At 50.3% G+C, this 24,324-nt stretch overlaps 3 protein-coding genes across 4 annotated transcripts in view; 2 read left to right on the top strand and 1 right to left on the bottom strand.

Annotated features, from left to right (window-relative positions):
• Positions 1–15,326, top strand: part of PPM1G (protein phosphatase, Mg2+/Mn2+ dependent 1G) — a 34,199-nt gene extending 18,873 nt beyond the window's left edge. The window contains exons 2-10 of the mRNA XM_004582686.2: positions 10,473–10,542; positions 10,996–11,081; positions 11,358–11,490; positions 12,090–12,505; positions 13,010–13,162; positions 13,510–13,744; positions 14,085–14,214; positions 14,379–14,481; positions 14,753–15,326. Coding sequence (XP_004582743.2) covers positions 10,473–10,542; positions 10,996–11,081; positions 11,358–11,490; positions 12,090–12,505; positions 13,010–13,162; positions 13,510–13,744; positions 14,085–14,214; positions 14,379–14,481; positions 14,753–14,959 — 1,533 coding nt within the window. The 3' untranslated portion in view covers positions 14,960–15,326. The remainder of the gene's footprint in view (positions 1–10,472; positions 10,543–10,995; positions 11,082–11,357; positions 11,491–12,089; positions 12,506–13,009; positions 13,163–13,509; positions 13,745–14,084; positions 14,215–14,378; positions 14,482–14,752) is intronic.
• Positions 15,327–15,524: 198 nt separating this feature from the next.
• ZNF513 (zinc finger protein 513) lies at positions 15,525–18,573 on the top strand. 2 transcript variants are annotated; one of them, XM_058668144.1, is made up of 4 exons: positions 15,525–15,604; positions 16,094–16,249; positions 16,766–17,353; positions 17,438–18,573. In XM_058668144.1, the coding sequence occupies exons 2-4, from the start codon at positions 16,225–16,227 to the stop codon at positions 18,262–18,264; spliced, it is 1,440 nt and encodes a 479-aa protein (XP_058524127.1). In that variant the 5' UTR covers positions 15,525–15,604; positions 16,094–16,224; the 3' UTR covers positions 18,265–18,573. The 2 variants fall into 2 exon arrangements, with proteins under 2 accessions (XP_058524127.1, XP_004582742.2); XM_004582685.3 differs by lacking the exon at positions 15,525–15,604 and adding an exon at positions 15,652–15,895.
• Positions 18,574–18,680: 107 nt separating this feature from the next.
• SNX17 (sorting nexin 17) lies at positions 18,681–24,217 on the bottom strand. The gene is made up of 15 exons (XM_004582682.3): positions 23,882–24,217; positions 23,366–23,440; positions 22,316–22,433; positions 21,730–21,794; positions 21,358–21,468; positions 21,183–21,273; positions 20,956–21,043; positions 20,649–20,718; positions 20,292–20,384; positions 19,996–20,199; positions 19,759–19,884; positions 19,559–19,636; positions 19,374–19,448; positions 19,247–19,288; positions 18,681–19,159 (listed from the first exon to the last, which is right to left on the bottom strand). Exons 1-15 carry the CDS (start codon positions 23,942–23,944, stop codon positions 19,046–19,048), a joined length of 1,413 nt encoding a protein of 470 aa, XP_004582739.1. The 5' UTR covers positions 23,945–24,217; the 3' UTR covers positions 18,681–19,045.
• Positions 24,218–24,324: the final 107 nt, after the last annotated feature.

The following is a 24,324-nucleotide window of genomic DNA, read 5'->3' on the forward strand; positions in this document are numbered from 1 at the left end:
TTTAACTGGACCTTACAGAAGGAGTGTAACAGAGAAGAGGAGGAAAATGTTGAGAACTGTTTAATGCATTTCAGAAAGAGGGCAGGACACAGACATATTTATTGCCTTGCTAGGTGGAGGTAATGTGAAGAATAGAGGGTACAGTTACCAGATTAAGTCAACATGGGCAGGAATTATGGCTGAGTGTGTTAAATAATCCAGGACCAACTTGATGAAAGCTAACATGATAGAAGGCAGCCATTTTTTTTTTTTTTAAGATTTATTTTATTACAAAGTCAGAGATACAGAGAGGAGGAGAGACAGAGAGGAAGATCTTCCGTCCGATGATTCACTCCCCAAGTGAGCCGCAACTGGCCGGTGTGCGCTGATCCGATGCCGGGAACCAGGAACCTCTTCCGGGTCTCCCACGCAGGTGCAGGGTCCCAGTGCTTTGGGCCGTCCTCGACTGCCTTCCCAGGCCACAAGCAGGGAGCTGGATGGGAAGTGGAGCTGCCAGGATTAGAAGTGGCGCCCATATGGGATCCTGGGCGCGTTCAAGGTGAGGACTTCAGCCGCTAGGTCACGCCGCCGGGCCGGAAGGCAGCCATTAAGTTAGTGACTGATATTAGCTGTTCCCTGGGGAATTAGGATTCTATTGACAGAGATGAGACCCTCAGGGGAAGCTTGGATGTTTTGGAGAAGCTAAGTTATAGGGACTATGAAATAGTGAAGGGCTATAGTATAAAAAGAGTTAACTGGGGACCGCTTAAGCCTCTTTCTGCAGTGGTGGCATCTCAGATGGGCACTGGTTAAATTCTTGCTGCTCCACTTTGAATTCAGTTTCTTATTAATGTGCCTTGTAAAGCTGCAAAAGATGTCCTTGACCCTTGGGATCCTGCATCCACATGAGAGACCCAGAAGAAGCTTCTGGCTTTAGCCTGGCACAACTCCTAGCCGTTGTGGTCACTGGGGAGTGAGCCAGTGGATGGAAGGTCTCTGCCCTTCCTTCTGTCTCTGTAAAACTGCCTTTCTTTTCTTTTTTTTTTTTTTTTAAGATTTATTCATTTTATTACAGCCAGATATACACAGAGAAGGAGAGACAGAGAGGAAGATCTTCCATCCGATGATTCACTCCCCGAGTGAGCCACAACGGGCCGATGCGCGCCAATCCGAAGCCGGGAACCTGGAACCTCTTCCAGGTCTCCCACGTGGGTGCAGTGTCCCAATGCATTGGGCCGTCCTCAACTGCTTTCCCAGGCCACAAGCAGGGAGCTGGATGGGAAGTGGAGCTTCCGGGATTAGAACCAGCGCCCACATGGGATCCCGGGGCTTTCAAGGCGAGGACTTTAGCCGTTAGGCCACGCCGCCGGGCCCAAAACTGCCTTTCAAATAGAAAGAAATACAATAGATATTTGAAAGTCCATAACTACCGTTCTTCACAGAATCCAAGAAAGCTTCTCTGGCTTATGCTGTTTAATTTATGCATTTTTTAAATACATTTTATTATTGTTGTTATTATTTTATAATACAGTTTCATATTCCCTTATGCTCTCCCCAGTTCCCTCCCCCCCAGTTCCTCTATATCATTACTAACATATAGTTCTTCATACTCAGTCACATTTCCATCATTGCGGGCATAGACACTGGCAGAGAGTCCATGCCGGAGTCCAGCTCCGGCCGAGGTTCGGAGCTCGGGAAGGGTGCGTGGATGAGGCGTGAATTCAGAGAGAAAGAAAGGAGACGGACCACCAGATTCCTTGATCGTAGTGGACTAAGCGAGAAAGCTGTCCGCTTTATTTATACAGAAGCAGTACAAAGTTTTTTCTTAGGGGCATATTGACATAGCTTCAGGGGGGCACAATTTACAACTTCTTGAGAAATGATTGAGGAAGGATTCCATATTCCTTGCTTATCTTGGCTTGTCAGTCTTCATCTGCTCTCCTCAGGTCTGGACTATAACCTAGGCGCCTCCTGTGTCAACCAGACCCGTATCTTGTATGAGTTAAAAGGTCTGGGGCCTTGGTCTATGGGGATCGGGGTTATTGACATTAGTTGGCCATTAGGTCTGTAAGCTCACACAGTTTGTTAAAGCAAGGGTAATAACGGCGGAAAGAATTGCAGTTAGCAATGAGCTAAGTTACTCTATTTAAGTTTCAACTCTACAATGGATGAGTGAGTGTTTCCAAAGACAATTCTACAAATTGTTTCAGTATTAGACAAGGCATTATCCATTCCAACGTTGCAACCAAGAGTTTCTCAGTAGACAACACATCTTATACAGTAATACACTCCTAATACAATTCTTATTCAACTTATCTATCACTAAATGGGAGAAATACATCAAGAGAGAAAAAACATGAAGATCTAAGACAAAAAGTTATAAACATTATATTCCTCTACAACTGCAGGCTCTACAACTTCATTAGTGATCAAACAATAATCAAAAATAGATCTTTATGATATTAGTGAAATCACCCTGTATTTCCTCTAGCTAAAAATTTATGAAAACAACTAAAACAACTACATTTTCTATATTCTAAAGAATTGCAAGGACAGGCTAACCTTTAAGACCACAGTAACTATATTTTTTGCCTTAGCAGGATAGGCTTCAGGGTTACAGTAGCTATATTCTTCGTCATAGCAGAATGACTTTTAGGGTCACAGTAACTATATTCTTTGTCATAGCAGAATGACCTTTAGGGTCACAGTAACAGGATAACTTTTAGGGTTCCTCTTATCAAGCCATTCCCCAGAAAGCATGCTAAATATCTGGGCCAGATTTTAAGGCAGTGGGTAAACAGCACAGACTTAATTATACTCCTGTGTGTAGTTAAAGGCCCACTCACCAGGACATCCTCAGTAACATTAACTCTTAAGCTCACATTGGTTGTAAAAGCCATCTCACAGGGGCAGACAATGCCTCAATAGATTATAAAATTCTTAGTGGGGTGGTTGAGTGCCCATGCGAAGGGGAGTGAAAACTGCATCAAGGTGGTCAGAGATCAATCCACTTAGCCCTGCTAAGCAGCTGGTAGCTCACCGGGCCCTGCCAGTCAGGGAGCTGTTCTCTTCACACCTTTGTGTTATTCACACTTACTGCATGGACTCCATCAAGTCCAGAATCCTATTGTTAAGATATAGTAAGCAATTTCATTGTAAGTCCATCTTTGTCTGGAAGTAGAAACGCATACCACACTATATCCTCACATCTGAATGTTAGTCTCAATTTCGCAGCTACTGTACATCTCCTTAAATGAAAAGTCATGATTCAAAATCAACAATAGAAAGAAGAAATTTACAATGCCATGAAGTTAAATGACATGTTACTAGATATGACAGTTTCCGTTACACAGCTACTATACATCCCCTTAAATGAAAAGTCATGATACAAAATCAACAATAAAAAGAAAAATAGAAATTTACAATTCCTGAAGTTAAATGACATGTTACTAGATATGACAGTCTCCATTACACGGCTACTATACATCCCCTTAAATGAAGAGCCACAAAACAAAATCAACATCTGTAAGAAAAAAGAAATTAACAACATGAAGAAGTTCAATAACATGCTAGTAAATGAGTAATGTGTAGCTGAAGAAATGAAAATCAAGAACCTTCTTGAAGAAAATGATGCCACTTCATGATCTGCGAGTCATTGAATGATTTAATCAGAAGGAAGTGTTTTGAAGAGATGAAAACAACAGAAAACAACAAAACCCATGCGATATAGTTTCCGCTGATTTTTATTGAAGTGTGTCTCCTCCAGACAATAAGCAGATGGGTTTTGTTCTTTAATCCATTCTACTAATCTATGACGTTTGATTGAGTTTAAGCCATTTACATTCAGAGTTTAACATGTATGGGTGGTACTTTGGTCCTGTCATTTTAGGAATGGGTTGTTCATTCGTTTAGTCTTCTGTTGTCATTTTACTGGGATGTTCTTCCTATTTGCCTTTGGTTTTGGTAGGTGCTATTCCTCTTTTCTGTCAAGAGAACTTCTTGAAGTATCATTTGTAGGGCAGGTTTGGAAGAGGCAAATTCTTTTAGCTTTTCTTTACTGTGGAAGAATTTTATTTAATTTTCAAAGACAAAAGAAAGCTTTGCTGGATATGTTATCCTAGGCTGACAATTTTTTTCTTTTAGAATCTGGAATATGTCACTCCATTCTCTTATTGCCTGTGAGTTTCCTGTGAGAGATCTCCTGTGAGCTTAATTGGCATTCCTTTATATGTCAATTGATTTTTTTCACATGCACATTTAAGGATCTTTTCCTTATGTTCAATTGAAGAGAGCTTTATGATCATATGTCTTGGTGAAGATCACTTTTGATCAAGCCTATTGGGAGTTCTGTGCCCCTCCTGGAACTTGTTTCCCAATTCTTTCTCCAGATTAGGGAAATTTTCCTTTATTATTTCATTAAATACATTTGCAAACTCAGCTTCTCTTTCTGCACCTTTTGGGACTCCCATAACTCTTAGATTTGGCCTCTTAATAGTGTCTTTCAATTCTTGAATACTTGTTTTGGTCTGATCCAGCTCTACTTCTAGCTTTTTGTTTGCTTCCCCCTGATGACAGGAAATACCTTCCAATTCTGAGATTCTTTCTTCTGCTTGCTTCATTCTATTTTGGAGACTCTCCATTGTACTCTTAATTTGCTCTACTGTGTCTTAATTTCTGATATATCAGCCTTGATTTGCTTTATTGCTTCCTTAAATTCTTTGAACTCTTGCATGAGCTTCTCATTGTTGATCAGAATCTTTAAAATGAGTCTTATGGATTCTGTGTGCCCCATTTTCTCGATGTCTTCCTCAGTTAACTCTGAGATTGGCAAAGGGTTTTGCTCCTTTGCAGGGGAGTTTTCGGTAATATTCATTGTGCCTTTGTCTCTTCTTTTGCTCTTGTTCATTGTACTTCTGGTTAGCAGAGTCTTGAATTCCTTGGGGCAGGTTTCTAAGCTTTGTCACCCACAGGTCTACAATGCGATTTTACTTATTGCAGTTGGTACACAACTCTTTGTTTGCAGCCACTTGTGCCACAGCCTCCAGCGAGTTCCAGGTCTGGGTTCTTATGTCAGATTTCCACCGTGGTCTCCACAGCACTAGCCCTTGGCTCACCACTCTCCACCTCCTGTGATACCATGCTGAGGCTGCACTGTTGTCACTGCAACCTTTCTTTCACTTCCAGTTGGAGCAGATCCCGGGATTAGAGAGACACCAGGTGTCCTATATAATTAGGTTGTTGGTGGTGCTGATCTTGTTGGAACCTGTTGGACTTTAGGTTTGGGTGCCACACGGACCTACTTTGACCGGTACGCTGCCAGAGTCAGTATTAATTTCCTGTGCAACCTGTGCTATCACGGATCTCAGCAAGTTCTTGTGAGATCAGCACATGCGCAATTCACTACTGTCCCCTGCAGTCCCAAAGCTATTGCCACAGTGCCCAAAATGGCGCCTGATGTACCACCACTAGAGTTCTTGATCTGCTGGCCGTCAGATCCGAGGGCTATCCAGACCTGCCCTGGGTGGAACCCATAGAATGCCACGTTGTTGCTGTTCACTGAGACAGAAATGAGCTCACTCCCAGCTCAGCGCATGCTCCGTCCCTTCCCTTGCCCTTTTCTCCTTTCGCAAAATGGCGCCCAATTCAGCTCTAAGGAGCTGACTTGGCTGTGAAATCCACTCTGTTCTCGCACTGCCTGTCTGAGATCTGCTGCTCTGTCTCTGCTCCTGGTCAAATCAAATGGACCAGCAGGACGGACAGTTCTTTGTCTGGGTTCACCACCTGAGCTCCCAGTGAAAGTCCCTTCCCACCTGGTTGCTGGTGGCGTTCCGGATGGTGTTGGAGTTTAGATCGCTGTGCTGGAGTATCAGTCTCTGTAACACCACACCGTTGTGTCCGCTGCTTTCCTGTGTTGGTCAGTCTCCAGGTACCCGTCTGCTGTTCTGTCCCTTCCTATTTCCTGAAATATGTCCTCTCTGCTTCATCCTGATTAAATGTTTTTCTGCCTGCATAAACGTGTCCTTACCCTATTCCGCCATCTTGATTCCAATTTATGCAATGTTTGAAGTGAAACCCACGTAGTGATTATTTGGGATGTGTTAAGATTATTACCCTCTCTGTGAAGTAAAATCTTGAAGGAAAAAGACTTGGTTTCAAGGCTCTAATTAAGAGGAAATGTTAAGAGGAAAGAGTAGAGCATTGTTTTGGAAGCAAATGTTATGGGAGAGGCTAGACAAAGGTAATGTGGAGAAAACTTGACGGTAGAATGGAGAGTAAGGGGACCCGGTGGCGTGGCCTAGCAGCTAAAGTCCTCACCTTGAACGCCCCGGGATCCCATATGGGCACCGGTTCTAATCCCGGCAGCCCCACTTTCCATCCAACTCCCTGCTTGTGGCTTGGGAAAGCAGTCGAGGACGGCCCAAAGTCTTGGGACCCTGCACCCATGTGGGAGACCCGGAAGAGTTTCCTGGTTCCCAGCTTCGGATTGGCACAGCACCGGCCATTGCAGTCACTTGGGGCGTGAATCATCGGATGGAAGATCTTCCTCTCTGCCTCTCCTCCTCTCTGTATATCTGACTTTATAATAAAAATAAATAAATCTTAAAAAAAAAAGAATGGAAAGTAAGGTAGTTTGTGAGATTAGACTTTGATGTACGAGGTGAGTGCATTGGCTGAGAGTTAAGGGATACTAGCATTGGGAATGTGAACAGAATGGGAAAGATTTGTCATTGGTTGTGTACTTAGGAGAATTTATCTGTATTGTTTATATAAATGTTGGATGTAATAGTGACCACAGTTTCAACAGTCTAATTCCATTTTATGACTAGCCATCCTTGGTGGTTCTGATGCAGGACATAAAACAGTTTGTGGATTACACGGATCTGAGTACGTTTTTGTAGAGTACTAGGAAAGAGTGTTGATATATTTGGCTGTGGCTCAGAAAGGAACAGAGAAAGAAAGAATGAAGATGTAAAAAGGGAAATGGAAATGCCCCAAGAAGATGGAGCAGTTCCAAGAGACCCTACAGTGTGAAAGCATTACCCAAAAGGAGAGAAGGTGGTGGGGAGTAGTTTTAGAAACTGAGAACTTTAGGCATAGATGAGTCTACTGTCGTCATTCTCTGAGAAAAAGGATGGAGAAGAAAAATGTGAGCCAGATGTGCAGTTTCAGAGCAGGAAAATATTAATATAGCAAATTGTAGTTTACAGAGGACTTTTACATATTTTACAACATTCTTAAAGCCATCTTATGAAGATATGGATAAGGTAGACACTGTTATTCTACGTTATAGAAGATCAAGTTGAGGCACACCACAAGGTCATGCAGTACCATCAACTCCTCCAGAGCCATGGCTTATGATCTGTGGATTTAACCAGTCATACATTGAAAAAAATTGGATGAAGCTGATCTTTTACTGAACATGTAGATTTCCTCTCATTATTCCCTTAAACCATGGTAGCGTAACAACTATAGCATTTCTATTGTAGATATTATAAGTAACTTAAAGGTGATTTAAAATATGTGAGAATATGTGCTGAGGTTATAGGGAAATGCTATACTACTATTTTATATAAGGAACTTAGCATCCGCAGGTTGTGCAAGAAACCCTAGGGCCAGCCTTTCAGGGACACCAGCTGGTGTCAAGGACAGCTATATTCATAGATTTATTTTTTCATTACTGTTCAAAATTGAACAAATGTGATTTACTGTGCAAAAATTTTAAGAATGAATATTGAAAAATAAAAAAAAAATTACCCAAATTTCTCCCTCTACTGTTAAATTTGATGGATTATCTTCTAGACTCTGATAGATCTATAATTTTATTGCTTAATGTGAACTGATTTCCAAAGTAACACAATCATAATTTTTAACAGCTATTTGTATTCCATTGTTTGTATTCCTAGAAATCAGACGGTTATACTTTCATAATGTAGTGAATATTCCTGTGTAAAATAAACTTTTAAAAAGTCAAATTAATAAATCAAAGACCATGCACATTGGAAATTTTTATAGATATTATCAAATTGCTCACTAGGGAGGTTGTACTAATAATTTATATTCAGAATATAAAATTGTGTTTGTAACCTTTTGTTACCACTAGATACTAGTAATCTTTCTCATCATTCTGGTTTGGCGTAACAGGCTGTCTGTCCATTTTAAAGCTTGTTTCTTTGGTGACTAATGAGGTTAAATTTTTTTGTTTTGTTTTAAATCTGTTTACTGGCATTGAATCTTTGCCTTGTGAGTAACAGAGCGAAAGTCAGAAGCTGTTCCGAATGGAGGGTGGTGTGAGTTTGGGAGAGTAGCTGTGAGCTGGAGAAGTGGGCCAGGGTGGTCCAGGCGGTCCTCTCCTGCCTCCGGCGGCAGGCAGCCTGCACCTCGCTTGTCTACCTAGAGTGCAGTTAGTTGGGACTGTGTTTCAACATTTTAATAATACATTTGAGTTTTTTGTTTTTGTTTTTAAAAAAAAACATTTAATTTATTTTGGGAAAAACTAAGCATTACCATGGTTCATGGTGGCTCCCATCATCTGTGCTGCAACGCTTTCCCGTAAGAGTTAGCTGTCATTCTTTTCTGTGTGTCTTTGTACTACATAGTGAAAAGAAAAACCCATTCTTGTGCTGCCCTTGCATTTGCTGTGTGCATTGTTGTGTACTTGGAGTGGGGGGAGGGTGAGTATTTGTTGCAGCAGTGAAGGAACCCCTTGGCTGCCCACATTCCTTATTGGAGGGTCTAGGTTCAGTCCTGCTGGACCCTTGGTTCTATCTTCCTGCAGGTAGGCACTTTCAGAGGCAGCAGCTGATGGCTGAAATAATTTTTTCTCACCCACTTGGAAGACTGCATTGAGTTCCTAGTTCTCAGCTTCAGCCTGGTCCAGCCCTAGCTGTTGGTTACACTGAAAATCAGCAAGATTAAACTGACATAGTTAGTTTCATTGAAACTGAACACTCACAACATGGCAGTGACTGCTAAAGTCCAGGTTCCTGTGGATTTGACATGCTGTGTCTAGGCTGTCTCATTGGCTGGTGCCATTCTGCTGCTGCTTTTCTGTAAGTCCGGCCCCATTCTCGATTGTTTTTGTTCTGTTTTGTTTTTTACATAGCACTTCCCATTGTATATAATCCTCTTTCAAGTGTAATTTTTTTAAAAAGATCGATTTATTTACTTTTATTGGAAAGTCAGATTTACAGAGTAAAGGAGAGACAAAGACCTTCCATCGCTGGTTCACTCCCAAAGTGGCCACAGTGGCCAGAGCTGAGCTGATCCGAAGCCAGGAGTTTTCTTTCGGGTGTCCCATGTTGGTGCAGGGTCTGAAAGCTTTGGGCTGTCCTCTATTGACTTTCCACACCACAAGCAGGGAGCTGGAAGGGAAGTGGAGCAGCCAAGATACGAACTGGTGCCCGTATGGGATACCAGTGTGCAAGGCAAGGACTTTAGCCACTAGGCTACTGCGCCGGGCCCTCAAGTGTAAGTTTTTTAAGTAAAGCTTACGTCTTTATTTTGGTGGCTTCATCCATCCCAGTGGTGTGTGAAGGCAGACTGGGTTGTTTTCTAATACCGAAAAGATACACTGCAGTTAACTTTTTCCAAGGTTTGACAGTTGCGGTGGAATTTGGGCTTAGCCTGTAACCTTAGTATTGGGGTGGAAAGGCAGAATTGTATTAGACCTTGATCTGGTTCAACCTTCCAGCCCAAATGTTGGCATGGCAGAGCTACTGTAACTTTCTCTTCAGGTTGGCTGTGCCTTTAGAGTTTAATGGTATCTGTTCTTTCTCAGCCTAGAAGGTGGCAAGACTGAAATGTTACAGCTCAGTAGAGTTGTTTGTTGGGAAAATATTCTTTTGTCAGATATGTCGACGTAGCTTGAAGGTTAACTTCTTTACTGAGGTAAGCTTTCAGAGAAGAGTGGAAGAATTGGTTTAGGTATTATATATATATATGTATGTATGTACGTACGTATGTATATATATAAATTTTATGAAGTCCTGGTGCTTTGGGACTTCAAGTTGGTGAGACCCTCAGTATTCTTTTTGCTGTCCTCCCAATATTGTCTTTTTTGAGACTTACTGATAATTCAAAGAATGGGTCTGAAAGTGTTTAAAGTTCCTTTTTTCTGATACTGCCCACACTTCTCACAAATCCAGAAGGGTCAGCTCTTGAGTTCCACAGCCAGATACTCTGCCTTCTGTGCTGAGATCTCTGGACAGAAGGTCTAGATCATGCAGGTGGTGGCTCAGCTCAGATCGTCCCTTCCTTCCCCCTTTCCCTCACCCTCCCCTTCTCTCCTTTAGCTTCCTGCCACCCTTGCTTGCCTGCACTACCTCTCTAATTCTATCGCTCCTCCTTCCCTCTGTTATTTCTAGGCCCTATGGGCTAGCTAGGAGGGGTTAATGAGATGAAGGCTTGAAAATTAACAGTGGTTCTTACGACTTGAGGTGTGGTGTGCAGGGAGGAAACTCTGTGACATGTGACTATTATGTTCTTTTTCCTAGGATGCCCACAACTGTATTCCTGAGCTGGACAGTGAGACAGCCATGTTTTCTGTCTACGATGGACATGGAGGTAACTTTAGTGAATCACACTGGTAACATTCTAGACCTTGATTGCAGACTTTAAAGGGCAAGAACCACTTTGTTGTTTTGCTCCCTGGGTTCTGACCCTTAGCTATCATTTCCTGATTGGTACTGTTTTTTCCTTACTCTGTCATTTTTATTGTATTGGTTAATAATTTTACCAGGCCTTATTTTAATCTACAAAGCTTCAGTTTACATTTAGCATTTACCTTTTTTTTTTTTTTTTAAACCAAAGAACTGAGGGTACAGCATAGGTAAAAACGAACAGGGGGCATGTTAAAATACCCCCCGAGAAAGGTGATGGTGTATAATCTACCTTCCGGGTCAGAGCTTTCCAAGCATTGTGCTAAGAAGCTACTTACCCTCTTAATTCTTGGAAAATTAATATATTACTTTCTCTATGTGGAAAACACTGCTCTGGGTGACCCATCCTTTCTTCTAGGGGAGGAAGTTGCGTTGTACTGTGCCAAATATCTTCCTGACATCATCAAAGATCAGAAGGCCTACAAGGAAGGCAAACTACAGAAGGTCTGTTTTGTGCTTGTGCGGGCTTTCCTTTGCTTCCAGCTGTGGCTTTCCCTTCCTTTCTGTAGTTGGCTACAGCTTAATTACTCTATTTCTTAAGTCTTTGCCTGAAATGAGCTTATTACCACGTTTTTAGAACTGCCTTATCTACTGTTTTACCTATTAGTGTCTCCTGTTGTGACAGCTCACACTGTATCCCATCTTTGTGCCCAGGATTTCTAGGTAGGCCGTTCTTTCGGTACCCATGTACTTGCCTTATACTGTTTTGTTTATATTCAGGCTTTAGAAGATGCTTTCTTGGCTATTGATGCCAAACTGACCACTGAGGAAGTCATCAAAGAGCTGGCACAGATTGCAGGGCGACCCACTGAGGATGAGGATGAAAAAGAGAAAGTAGCTGATGAGGATGATGGTGAGTGTGGTATCCCCTTGTTTGAGAAGAAAGCAGCATTTTAAAAAACTGTCCTTTAGTATATATCATTGATCTGATACCTGGGGAGTCCCTTCATTGCTGAGCCCTGTAATGTGTACTACCTGTGGTTAGGAAGGAAGGAGACAGTTAACCTTTGCTGAGTGCCTAGCAAGCATCCTTGGTTGTAGTTGTAAGCATTTTGATAGACATTATCCTTTGTCATTGTGATGGGGTCTTCCTGGTTCTGTTGTACTGATTAGGCTCAACAGCCAGCCATTAAGCCTGGACCTGAGGCCTAGACTAGCAGTTGGAGCTTGCTCTTTCCCGGCTATATTGGGATTTCCAGCTTAACAATGCCAAATGAAGGGTGAAAGGGGAGATGGACTACCTAGTGTTCTCTTGATTAAGAAGGAACAGAGGAGGTCTGTGGAGGAGTAGGTCGTCTGAGCCTAGATGAGTGAGAAGCACCCAGGAGTGGTGGGTGGGGCAGGGCCTGTGGGGAAGGTAGAGTTTAGGCTGCAAGGGCATGATGGTAGTTAGGGGGGACTGACCCCTGTAAGACCCTGGCTGGGGGCTCTGATTTAGCCTCTTTCCTGCAGTGGACAATGAGGAAGCCGCACTGCTGCATGAAGAGGCAACCATGACTATTGAAGAGCTGCTGACACGCTACGGGCAGAACTGTCACAAGGGCCCTCCCCACAGCAAATCTGGAGCTGGGACAGGCGAGGAACCAGGGTCCCAGGGCCTCAATGGGGAGGCAGGACCCGAGGACCCACCTAGGGAAACTCCTTCACAGGAAAATGGCCCTACATCAAAAGCCCATACAGGGCTTTCCTCCAGCTCGGAACGTGGGACTGAGGCAGGCCAGGTTGGTGAACCTGGCACTCCTACTGGCGAGGCTGGGCCTTCCTGTTCTTCAGCTTCCGACAAGCTGCCTCGAGTTGCTAAGTCCAAGTTCTTTGAGGACAGTGAGGATGAGTCAGATGAGGCGGAGGAGGAAGAGGAAGACAGTGAGGTAAGGGCCTGCAAGGGCAAGCAAATGCTGAAGTTACTGAGAGGGCCTGTTTGGTCAGCTCTCTTTTCCTTCTGTCTTGATTTTATCCCCCAAGACTCCACTGTATTCTAAACTTAGGCCTTCTTGAATCCATCCCAAGTACCACTTAGCCTTAGCCCTTTGACTTTGTCAATAACGTAATCAACTTCTGTCTCCTAGAGAGAATACAAAAGTAATTGATGCTACCTTGGCTATTGGGGTGTTTCCTTCCCTGGGCAATATATTTTTCTGATCATGCTGCCTGGAAGGTACTTCTGGTTGGCAGGCCTGGCCTTCCTTGGGGCTTCATGCCGGTGATTACTAAGCCAAGCTCAGGATGAGTCTTACACTTATCCTAGCCCTCTCCCTTCCCCAGAGCTCATGATCATGTAGTTGTATCTTTTGGGGTGGTGTTCTGAGTCCAAGTTGGGGTGGGGTACAGCGGGTAGCGATCCTAGTCTCAGTAGCTCGGCACCCTCCTGGCAGGAGTGCAGTGAGGAAGAAGATGGCTACAGCAGTGAGGAGGCAAGGAGTGAGGAAGATGAGGATGACACTGAGGAGGCCGAGGAGGAAGAAGAGGAGGAGGAGGAGGAAGAAGAGGAGGAGATGATGGTGCCTGGGATGGAAGGCAAAGAGGAGGTATGTATGTGGGGAGGAGGAGAGGTGAATTTGAAGAAGTCAAGAGGCAGCTGCAAACCCTCCGATTCTGAGACAGGCATCGCGAGCCCCTTACTGTCTTAGTAAGAAAGTTGTAGACAGGAGAGATTTACTCTACACGGAAAACTGTGGGGTAAATGTTTTGGGTAGGATTTTTTCAGAAAAGGTTGGGAGCTTGTTGCTGTCTCTGAAAGATGAAGTCTGCCTTCTTCGTGTTTGTTAAAGATCTCTTGGATGTCCCAGGGAGAGAAGAGCACAGGTAACTGTCAGGGGTGTATCAGTGACAAACTTGTGTCCAGGGACTCCCATGATGTTCCTTTTCTCTTAAGCCTGGCTCTGACAGTGGCACAACAGCAGTGGTGGCTCTGATACGAGGAAAGCAGCTGATCGTGGCCAATGCAGGAGACTCTCGCTGTGTAGTGTCCGAGGCTGGCAAAGCTTTAGACATGTCCTATGACCACAAACCAGAGGACGAAGTGGAGCTAGCACGCATCAAGAATGCTGGTGGCAAAGTTACTATGGATGGGCGCGTCAACGGGGGCCTCAACCTTTCTCGAGCCATTGGTAAGGGCCAGGAAACTACAGTAAAGATGGCTGGGGTCTTGTCCTCTCTCCCTGACTACTTAGTATTAGGCTATATAGCTGTTGTACTTTTCAGAGTACTTCCATATCTGCTGCCTCTTCAACATTTCTAGGAAGTAACCCAGAGCACTGTCAGTATTCTCAGGACCTTTAGGGTAGTGGAGACAACAGGGGAGAGCAACCTGATACAGAGGTGAAACTAGAACACACTTTCACTGGGTGATGGGACGTCATGGAGAAAGGGAATGAATGGCAATAGCAAGAAAAACAAGTCTGTGGGAAGCACTAACCCACTGGTTAACCAACCATTCCTTTACTTCAGGAGACCACTTTTACAAGAGAAACAAAAACCTGCCACCTGAGGAACAGATGATCTCAGCCCTTCCTGACATCAAGGTGCTGACTCTGACTGATGACCACGAGTTCATGGTCATTGCCTGTGATGGCATCTGGTGAGCACTGGTGAATGCCCTAGAATGAATCCCTTTTGTGCAGCAGTACGATCTAGATAGGAGTAAGCTTGGAGCTGTTGTGGGGATGGAGCCTGGGCAAGTGGCTTGGTACTGCTCTGTTGTGCTAATGAGTGTAAAGAGGATTCTATCATTTTTGGCTCCAGGAATGTGATGAGCAGCCAGGAAGTTGTAGACTTTATTCAGTCAAAGATAAGCCAACGTGATGAAAATGGGGAGCTTCGGTTACTGTCATCCATCGTGGAAGAGGTGAGTTCCAGGAAGAAGAGGGGAAGTCTGGTCTATATAACCACGGTTCCCCCTTTTCAGTATCAGACATACTGAACCCCCACCAGCAAGTGCCCCCTCTCCCATGTCCTGGCTGCCTTTCGCCTCTTGGGCCGGAATGGGCTGTGCCTGTTCTCATGCCGGGTCCCTTGGTCTCTTTCCACCACTTGGAGCAGGGCTAACCCTCTTATGGGACTGTAGGTTCCCTAAAGGTGTTAAGACCCCAAAGCTAAGCTGTGCCGTCTTTTTTTAGCTGCTGGATCAGTGCCTGGCACCAGACACTTCCGGGGATGGGACAGGGTGTGACAACATGACCTGCATCATCATTTGCTTTAAGCCCCGGAACACGGCAGAGCTGCCACCCGACAGCGGCAAGCGGAAACTGGAGGAGGTGCTTTCCGCCGAGGGGGGTGAAGAAAATGGCAACAGCGACAAGAAGAAGAAGGCCAAGCGGGACTAGCGGCCACCCACCCCCTGCCCACCCGGACTGTTTTCTGAGCCCTCCGGACCCGAGACTGAGTTTTGTCTTTTTCCTTTAGCCTTAGCAGTGGTGTGAGGGGTGCAGGGGGCCGGTGGCTTGAGCTGAGCCCGTTCCAAAGAGGGCTCCCCGCGGCACGGCCGCCCTCCCCCGGCTCTGCGCGGTTCCATGCCTGGGCACGGTAGTGTTGGAGGGAAGGACTGGCGGCTCTGGTTTTTACTCTGTGAACACTTTATTTAAGGACATTCTTTTTTATCGGCGGCCCCGTGGTCCCGGCCGCTTGCGCCCGCTCTCTGTTGTACACTTTCAGTCAACACTTTTTCAGACTAAAGGCCAAAACCGAATCGTGCCCCTGGTGTCCTTCTTTCACTGACGCCCTCCCGGGAGCCGAGTGTGTGCGTGGCCCGGGGAGGTGGGTGGGTGTGCAGTGGGTATGTGGGGCGGCCTCTGCGACTCCCTGGTTCCTTCTGGATGGGCGGGCTCGCGGGTCTGACTCCGCACTCCGATTGGCTCATCCACCCGCTCGTCACAATCACTTCCTGGTCACACCGCGACGGCCGCCGTACGTCTCGTGGACTACGCGTCCCGTGCGGCTCTGCGGCGGCGGAAGCGGAAGCGAGCACGGAGGTACCAGCTGGTCTCCATGGGGGGGTAGGGGGCTCCATGAATGGAAGAGGCGGCGGCGGCGGGAGCGGCCTGAGCTGGGGGCCGGGGCCAGGGCCGGGGGCTGCCGGCGGCCCGCACCGCTGCATGGGGGCGGCCCGCGGCTCCTGAGAGGAAGGGCGGGGGGGAGGGGTGGCGAGCCGGGAGGGGCGGGGCCGGGCCACCGCGGCCGGAGGCGCGTCGGGCTGGAGCCGGTCACGATGCCCCGAAGGAAGCAGAGCCACCCGCAGCCCGTGAAGTGCGAGGGGGTCAAAGGTCAGGGGTCAGGGACCTGGCGTGGGGAGGGAGGGGCGGGCTGGGGTCAGTGGAGTGCGTGCGGGTCAGGGTGGAGGGGGGCTTGTGAGGGATGGGGCGGGCGGACCGGACTCCAGCTTCCCGCTGAGGTGATGAGGGTCGCGGCGGCGGGGGGTGTCGCCCCTGAGGGCGGATCCACAAGCCCCCTGCCCTCCTCAGTGGACCCCGAGGAGACCCTGGACGAAGGCCCCGGGACCTTGGTCTTGGAGAGTGATTTGCTGCTGGGCCAGGATCTGGAGTTTGAAGAGGAAGAGGAAGAGGAGGAAGGTGACGCTAATAGCGACCGACTCATGGGCTTCGAGAGAGACTCTGAAGGTGGGTCGGGGGCCTGGCTAGGATTTGGTGGCCCCTGGGAGGAGGGTGGGCCACCTGAGTTTGGCTTGGAGCTGGATCCTGCGTGACACCGCCAGGTGGGGTCTGGGCCTGCTCCAGGTGACGGGCGCGCCCTCCCGGGCCAGACCCCGCACCAGACCCCGCACCCTTCACCCTCGCCACCTGCCCACCTGCGCGGCTTTGGGCAGTCCTGGGGGGACTCTGCAAGAACTCCCTACCATGGGTGTGCCTTTCATCACCTCACCCTGTCTTCTGCCTGCCCCATGAGACAGGTTATTCTAGAAACAGCCCCAAACTGCACACAGTTCTAGCAAGCTTAGAAAGAGTTCAGGACGCCCGCAGTCCTTGGGCCATTGTGAGCCATGGATTCTTCTCCACTCAGTAGCATTAGGTTCGTGGAACTACAGGCTTCAGAGCCCGGAGAGTGGTGTGGTCCAGGCAAGTTGGGAGCCTGCTCCTATGTCCTGTTCATCCTGCTTCTCGTGTCCGCCTCCACAGGAGACTCTCTGGGGCCCAGGCCTGGGCTTCCCTACGGGCTGAGCGACGACGAGTCTGGGGGCGGCCGGGCACTGAGTGCTGAGAGTGAAGTGGAGGAGCCAGCCAGGGGGCCAGGGGAGGCCAGGGGTGAGAGGCCAGGCCCAGCCTGCCAGCTGTGTGGGGGGCCCACAGGTGAGGGGCCGTGTTGTGGGGCAGGAGGGCCGGGTGGGGGGCCCCCGCTGCCCCCACGGCTGCTGTACTCATGCCGCCTCTGCGCCTTCGTGTCCCACTACTCGAGCCACCTGAAGCGGCACATGCAGACACACAGCGGGGAGAAGCCGTTCCGCTGTGGCCGCTGCCCCTACGCCTCAGCCCAGCTCGTCAACTTGACACGACATACCCGCACCCACACTGGCGAGAAGCCCTACCGCTGTCCCCACTGCCCCTTTGCCTGCAGCAGCCTGGGCAACCTGAGGCGGCATCAGCGCACCCACACGGGGCCCCCCACCCCTCCCTGCCCGACCTGTGGCTTCCGATGCTGTGCTGTACGACCGACCCGGCCTCCCAGTCCCACAGAGCAGGAGGGGGCGGTGCCACGGCGACCTGAAGGTGAAGAGCGAGGGAGCAGAGGGTCTGGGTGGGTGGGCACAGGGGATGTTTGGATTCTTAGCCCAGGTCTCCTTCTCCCCACAGATGCTCTGCTTCTTCCAGATCTGAGCCTTCATGTGCCACCAGGTGGTGCCAGCTTCCTGCCAGACTGTGGGCCACTGCGTGGTGAAGGGGAGGGCCTGTGTGGGACTGGAGCAGAGCCGCTGCCAGAGCTGCTGTTCCCATGGACCTGCCGGGGCTGTGGACAAGAGCTGGAGGAGGGGGAGGGCGGCCGGCTGGGAGCTACCCTGTGTGGGCGCTGCATGCGAGGAGAAACTGGAGGGGGTGCTGGCGCAGGGCCCCAGGGGCCTAGTGACAAAGGCTTTGCCTGTAGCCTCTGCCCCTTTGCCACTCACTACCCTAACCACTTGGCGCGGCACATGAAGACACACAGCGGCGAGAAGCCTTTCCGCTGTGCCCGCTGTCCTTATGCCTCAGCTCACCTGGACAATCTGAAGCGGCATCAGCGTGTCCACACAGGGGAGAAGCCCTACAAGTGTCCCCTCTGCCCCTATGCCTGTGGCAACCTGGCCAACCTCAAGCGTCACGGGCGCATCCACTCTGGCGACAAACCTTTTCGGTGTAGCCTGTGCAACTACAGCTGCAACCAGAGCATGAACCTCAAACGCCACATGCTACGGCACACGGGTGAGAAACCCTTTCGCTGTGCTACTTGCGCCTACACCACAGGCCACTGGGACAATTACAAACGCCACCAGAAGGTGCATGGCCATGGGGGGCCGGCAGGGCCTGGCCTCTCTGCCTCAGAGAGCTGGGCCCCACCTCACAGCCCCCCCTCTGTTTTGAGCTCTCGGGGTCCGTCAGCCTTGGGTGCCACTGGCAGCCGGGCTCTGCATACAGACTCGCCCTGAATGAGGGCCTATTCCTCCAGAGCCCTACCAATGAGCCCTGGTTCTCCATACCTTTTCTACCAATGGACCAAAAGTCACCTCCTTCCCCCCACCCCCCGCTGGCCAGGGGCTCAACAGACTAACCTAGGCGCTGTATGGACCAGCTCAGACCCCGCAGGCAGGGGCCCAGATGGACCAAAGGGGCCTTCCCTTGACTGCACTTGATGAGCTTAGTGAGGGGGCCCTGGGGTCACTGCCGGGACCTACTCAGCCTCCCAACTGTTTATTTAACTTATTTCAGTGCTTTATAATAAAGGAAACACTAACAGAGCCTTGTCTATGCTGGATTGGCAATGGCAGGCGGTTTGGCAGCACCCTTAATGCAGTAGACCTTGCAGTGGAAGGGAAAGCAGGGGCAGAGAGAGGGGAACCAGAGGTAGGCAGCAATCCGGCTGAGTTTAATGACAGGGAGCTGGGCCAGACCCTACAGACTTGTGCCCATGGCCCTGGGAAGCCTGAGCAACCCAGGGTAGCTGTGTCCCTCCCCAAGGCAGGCAGGCCTGGTCCCTCAGACTCTGCAAAACACTAAATGCTAATTTGGCATTGTGGGCCAGCTTTGAAAAGGGGAGGGGGGCGATCCTTTGCAGCCAGCCCAGGGGACAAGGAGAGAGGTGTGTTAGGCCCCTGGCCGTGAGAAGGGGAGAAGGAAAAGACCCCCCCCCCCCAGCTTGGGGGACACAGGCACAGGGCAAGTTTCTGCAAAGTTCTCTGGGGTAGAGGGCAGACATCGAAGCATTGGAGACTACAGATCCTCATCTCCAATGCCCTCGAAGGCGAAATTGCCGTGGACATCACCGGGACCGGCATCTGTGCTGGGACTGCCAATCCCGCGCAAGCTCACCGCACTCAGCTTACTCTGTAACAGAGGCAGGGTGGGAGTCAGAGGGCTGGCACCCACGCATCCCCTGCAAGTGCCAGCCTCACCAGTGTTCTCGCTACTCACTGAGAGTTTGACCACGGACTCCCGGCTGGCGTCGGGCGACTCCTGTGGGAATAGGAGGCAGATGCGTCAGACTGGGGCCTGGACAGTGAGGCTGGAAGCAGGCATGCCAACCAGGGCTGCTACTTACCAGCAGTGGAGGGGATTTCACGGCTTGTTGACTGTCTGAGCGTCTCAGGGTGCCCCCCACCCGCCGGCGGAGCATCTAGGGATACAGACAGATGCGGATGAGGACAGGGCCTCTCCCTTCAGAAGCCCCATTGCCTCCCTACCCTCTCTGGGCTGCCACGCCTATCCCAGGTTTGTCTGGCCTACCTTTCGAATACTGCCGCCTGACTTCTTCACCATCAGCTCGTCTACCATGGACTGTAGGCAGATACTCATCATGATGGCCTGAGGGCAACAGGAGAGCTCAGGCTGACCCCCAAGGCCTGGGCTCTCACACATGGAGGCCTAGAGGCCCTGGATGGGGGCACCTAAGGGGTTCCAGAAGAGGTCTGAGGGTCAGCTCACACCTGGGGGCTGGTGATGGTGACCCACTGCAGCCGATCCTTGCTCATGAGGTATTCAAAAGCCAGTTCCAGGCGCACCTCGCCCCGGCCCCGCCCAGGGCTGCTTGTGCCTCCGCTGGGCAATGGCACCTGGAGGAGGAAGGAGAGTTACCTGGCTGGATTTGTCTTGACCCACTGTAGCTCAAGGCTTGGCTGGCCCCGCCCTCCAGAAGGCCACTCTTGCCAGTCACCCCAACTCACAGAGGAGGTGACCCGCCAGCAGCGCATGCGGGTGACCCGGAAGGAGCCTTCTCGGAGCTGTTGGCCAGGCAGGCGGAGTTGGAGGCTGAGCTCGCTGTTGCCTGCGCTCACCACCACGGGACAGTCCTTCTCTGGGAAGTCAGCCACACAGGCATCAAAGCGCAGGTACCCATAATGTCGCAACGTCTGGGCCAGCCGCAGGAACTGGAAAATGGCCACCGGGTGAGCAGCTTAGGAGGGAGCAGGACAGTCAGGAGATGGCGACCCCCTTAGAGGGAGCCCGAGGCAGAGCGCACCTCCTTCTTGGAGACTTTCTCTTGCAGAGACTTCAGCTGCCGGTGCTGCTCCTTGGTGACCAGGATCCACCCGCGCTCGATGTCCGACACGGTCTACAGCAGAACAGGGTGGGGCCAGGTTCCCAGTTAGCTCGCTCGGAAAGTGTCCGGAGTTCTCTCTGGACAGCCTGACCTTAGTCCCCCAGTTGTTTGCAATGGGTTCTTGACCTTATCTGCTCACAAAGTAGGGGAGAGCAGAAGTTGTGTCACAGCCCTAACAGTACTCTAGAATGTCCTCAACAGCTGGACAGATGTGAGTTCTCCTGGGACAGCGGAATCATTCTCAGGGTAAGGGTTCTGAGGCAACACCAAGCTCACCTGAGCATAAAGCAGGTTCAGGCCAACCCGGTTCTCCATGACATCGTCATCATAGGCAGAGTCCCAGTAACTGTGAGGCCAAGGGGTGGAGAGGGGTAATGCGCTAAGCTGGGGTAAGGCAAGAGGCAGGACTGGAAATGGGCAAAACACAGGCAATGTGGAGCGCTAATGGATCCGTGGTGGGAGGAGGCTCACGAGGCCCAGCGGAAACGGCCAGCACTACTCCCTTTTCCAGATTATTCTGTCTCAGTGTATGCCCCCTTAACCCAATCTGGCACACTCCCCCTCCTCCAGGTCCAGCCCTGACCTCTTCCTTAGCACAATCTTATACTCTTGACTCCGAAGACTGGTAACAGATACGTAAGGCAGCTCAAACTCTTGCAGCTTGCGCACAACTGTGAATTACAAGGGAGAAAAGGCAAATGTCCCAAGCCTCCTGGAAGCAGCACCCTGAGGCCATGGGGGACAGGGCAACAGCAGCAGGCTCAGGGCTGCTGGGAGCACAGGGCAGCCGTCCAGGACAGGGACACTCACAAGACAAGGCTCCATCCTCTTTTTCTCGAACTAGGAAGAGACTAAAGTAGCCAATCAAGTCATCTGGAAGATCTAGCTTTGCAGCCACAGCCTGGGGACAGGGACAAGGGTTTCAGTCACCCTCAAAGTGGAGGACTGGGGTGGGGAGAAGGGCCGAACAAAACAAGCAGCTCACCTCCAGGACGTCCTCAGTCTGGTCAGAAGTTAGCACATTGACCACCACTTTCTGCCCATTGCTGAGCAGCACCTCCAAGGAGACCTCCTCTGTGGGCACCTGCTGGGTCTCCTGTGGAGCCGGGCAGTGCCGCCTTGTTAGCACATGCATAGAGTCTGGGGGACGCTTCCCCCAAGGCTCCATGTCTACACCCCTCTCCAGTCTTGGTTCTCAGCCACCTAAATCCAGACTGGGTTTCCCTTAACTCTCAGTCAAGAAGTGTCATTCCAAACAACAACAGCAACAAAAAGTTGCCAGAAAGTCTCCTCTTAGAGCCTTGTCATTGTCCTATGAGGATCTTCCCTTGAATCAGGATCTCGGCCCAAGCCTTACCTGCTGAGCACGACGTAAGAAACTATTGAAGGTCTCACTGCTTCCAAGCAACGGGTCTTGTCGAACTGTGAGGACGAGAGAACAATGTTCTTGTACCTCAAGAGGCACTCCTGCTCCCCCAGTCTTCCTCTTTTTTTAGTAGGTGTCCCCCCTCCGGCCCGTTTCCTGGGCTGATAGTAGCCTGCCACATCCCCAGCTGGCCTCACCTCACTCACTGTTTGCATTAATTCTTCACCTGCCCCACCCTTGGCTGCCATCTAGTTGGGTCCAGTCTACAGAACCAGGGAAATAACAAGGATGTTAATCTAAAGCAGATCGGACACAAATTAAGTTCTCCCCACCAACCTAAGTTGCTTTCCATCTAGCTTTATGCAATTAATCTCTGAGATGTTAGTATCCAAATTGCTTTGCCAGGACAGACAGTTTCGCATGCTTGCAGTCTAGTCACTTTGCTCATTAAGTAACAGATCTAGTTAAGAGGTTTCCCAGATCTGGAAACGAACGGAGGACCTTCTCCAGGACCAGCCGTTTTTCAAGTCTTTCCCCATTAAGTCTTCGGGCTAAAAAGTTCCCTCCGACCACTCACCAGCTTGCATGTACTTCTCTAACTGCTCTCTCCTCTGTTCTACCTCAGCAGGTGTCAGAGAGAACAGCTTCTTTGGGGGGAATGCAGGAAGCACATTGGCCCCATACTCCTTCCGAAGCTATTTAGAGAAAGAGATAAACCCTTCACATAAACATAGGCAATGAGAAGAGGTGATGGAGACTCAATTCCCTCCCCTCGGTGACTGCTCCCCTCTATACCCTGGTATCTGGGAAGTACCCTTGGCAGAGGGAGCTTCTCAGGGGCTCGGGGATGGGGTAGCTGTCTTATGCAGAGGGCAGAAGGCAGCCCTCCATGCAAATGTGGGAGGTTCCACTGGGCCCAGCACCCCTTGTTTCTCTAACGCTCCCCAGAAGCAAAGGGGCTTGATGATGGGAGATGTTAAGCACACACACGGTTAGTGAAGCACTAGCTAAGTCAGGGCTGCGTATCGCGCCCTGAGCAAGGCCCTTTGCAGATCTGCGAACCCCATTCATGGTGGCAGAACCTGGGTGGGCCCTCAGGAGGTTAGGTCCCTGGCTGTGGGCTGCACAATTAATTATCATCTGTGGATCCCAGACTCTTTACCGAGTTAAACACATGGAGCTCGCAATTGGCTGAGGAAGGCACAGAAACCCTAACATCACAGATATGTTAATGATCATTGGAAAGGAGCCAGGGGGCACACAGGGACATGGGTGGGTGACTTGTGGAAGCTGGGGGTACAGAATTAGAAGCTGCAGCACAGACAGGAGGGGCGCACGGTGGCAGTCAGATGAGCAGACTCCGTGCAAGGGTCAAAGCTGAAAAAGGGTGCTCAACAGGACAGAGAACAGGAAAGGAGGAAGTGAGCAGTGGGGGAGGAGGTGCTGGGGCCGACAGGGAGTTTCCCCGGAAGTGTCAGAGGGTTAGATAAAGCACTCCACCTTCCCCTGTGGCAGTGATTAAAGGCTACAGCGCAAGGGAAGCTGCAATGAAGGGGAGAGGGAGATATTGGTCCCCAAAGGTAGGAACGGGTTGATCTCTGTTCCAAGGCAGGCGTGCAAGTCCCACCTGCTCATGCAGCCCCAGGAGCTGGCTGTAGCGCACCCGACAGTGCAGGACTCCATTCACGTGGATGTTATAGGCCTGAGGACACAAAAGCAGGCAAGGCTAGTTTTAGGGTCAGCATCTAGGCGCACTCCTTGGCCGGAAGTGGCCTGGCACTGCTCGGCCTGAGCAAAGTGCAGAGAGCTCTGGCGCCTGTGTATCTCCAGGACCAGGTCCCGAGGCAGATGCACCAGAAGGGAGCCAACTAAGCCTCCTTACGCAGCAGTCTCCCCTCCCAAGAGGCCAGGGGTGCCGCGGCCCAGCCTGGGGAAAGGCCACCGGCCGAACAAAAGGCCTGCAGGTGCTAAGACAACCTCTGTATCAATCTGAGTACTGACACCAGCTTCCAGCGAGGCCGTCGGAGGTCAGCGGCTCAGGAGCAAGCCCTGACGGTGGCGGCCAGGGTCCTTGCAAGCCGCCCGGAGAGGGCTCGGCCCGTTATCCCCGCCCCTGCCCGGCCGGGCTCCGGCCGCTCCTCACCACGTAGGCGGAGCCGCCGCTGTCCCCGCTGCGGGACTCGGTTTCAGGAATGGAAAAGTGCATGTTCCCAGCGGCAGGGCCCGGCCGGGTTCCGGGCTTTGAGGGTCGCAGCGGCTCTGCACGCTCGTCTCCGATACTCAGCGAGCGCCCGCAGCTTCACTCGCCATTTTGGGCGCCTGAGGTCCAAGGTGGGAAGACGGTTGGACGTCGACTGTCTGGGAGCCGCGCCCCGGGCACGCCGGGAACTGTAGTCTTAAAAAGCAGGAGGAGACTTTAAGGACGGCTAGACCACAGGGAAGATGGTCCCTCTCCGCAACCCGTATTCCGGGGCGGTCCCCAATGCACGTCGGGAATTGTAGTCCCCGCGGGGCTGCACCCTGTCTTCGTCGGCGTCTCGGCCTCCAGCCCAGGTGGCGCTGTAGCCTTGGTGACCGCGGAGCAAG

Source organism: Ochotona princeps, chromosome 8 (assembly GCF_030435755.1).
Source record: "Ochotona princeps isolate mOchPri1 chromosome 8, mOchPri1.hap1, whole genome shotgun sequence".
In the NCBI taxonomy this organism is placed as follows: Eukaryota; Metazoa; Chordata; class Mammalia; order Lagomorpha; family Ochotonidae; genus Ochotona; species Ochotona princeps.

What these genes read in the sequence shown, in the direction of transcription:
- ZNF513 (XM_004582685.3), top strand. Translation starts at nt 15,841, where the DNA reads ATGCCCCGAAGGAAGCAGAGCCACCCGCAGCCCGTGAAGTGCGAGGGG. An exon ending in GAAGTGCGAGGGGGTCAAAG is followed by an intron (nt 15,896 to 16,093) that starts GTCAGGGGTCAG and finishes TGCCCTCCTCAG; the next exon opens with TGGACCCCGAGGAGACCCTG. An exon ending in CTTCGAGAGAGACTCTGAAG is followed by an intron (nt 16,250 to 16,765) that starts GTGGGTCGGGGG and finishes CCGCCTCCACAG; the next exon opens with GAGACTCTCTGGGGCCCAGG.
- SNX17 (XM_004582682.3), bottom strand. Translation starts at nt 23,944, where the DNA reads ATGCACTTTTCCATTCCTGAAACCGAGTCCCGCAGCGGGGACAGCGGC. An exon ending in AGACTGAGGACGTCCTGGAG is followed by an intron (nt 21,274 to 21,357) that starts GTGAGCTGCTTG and finishes CCCTGTCCCCAG; the next exon opens with GCTGTGGCTGCAAAGCTAGA. An exon ending in CAGGCGGCAGTATTCGAAAG is followed by an intron (nt 19,449 to 19,558) that starts GTAGGCCAGACA and finishes CTGTATCCCTAG; the next exon opens with ATGCTCCGCCGGCGGGTGGG.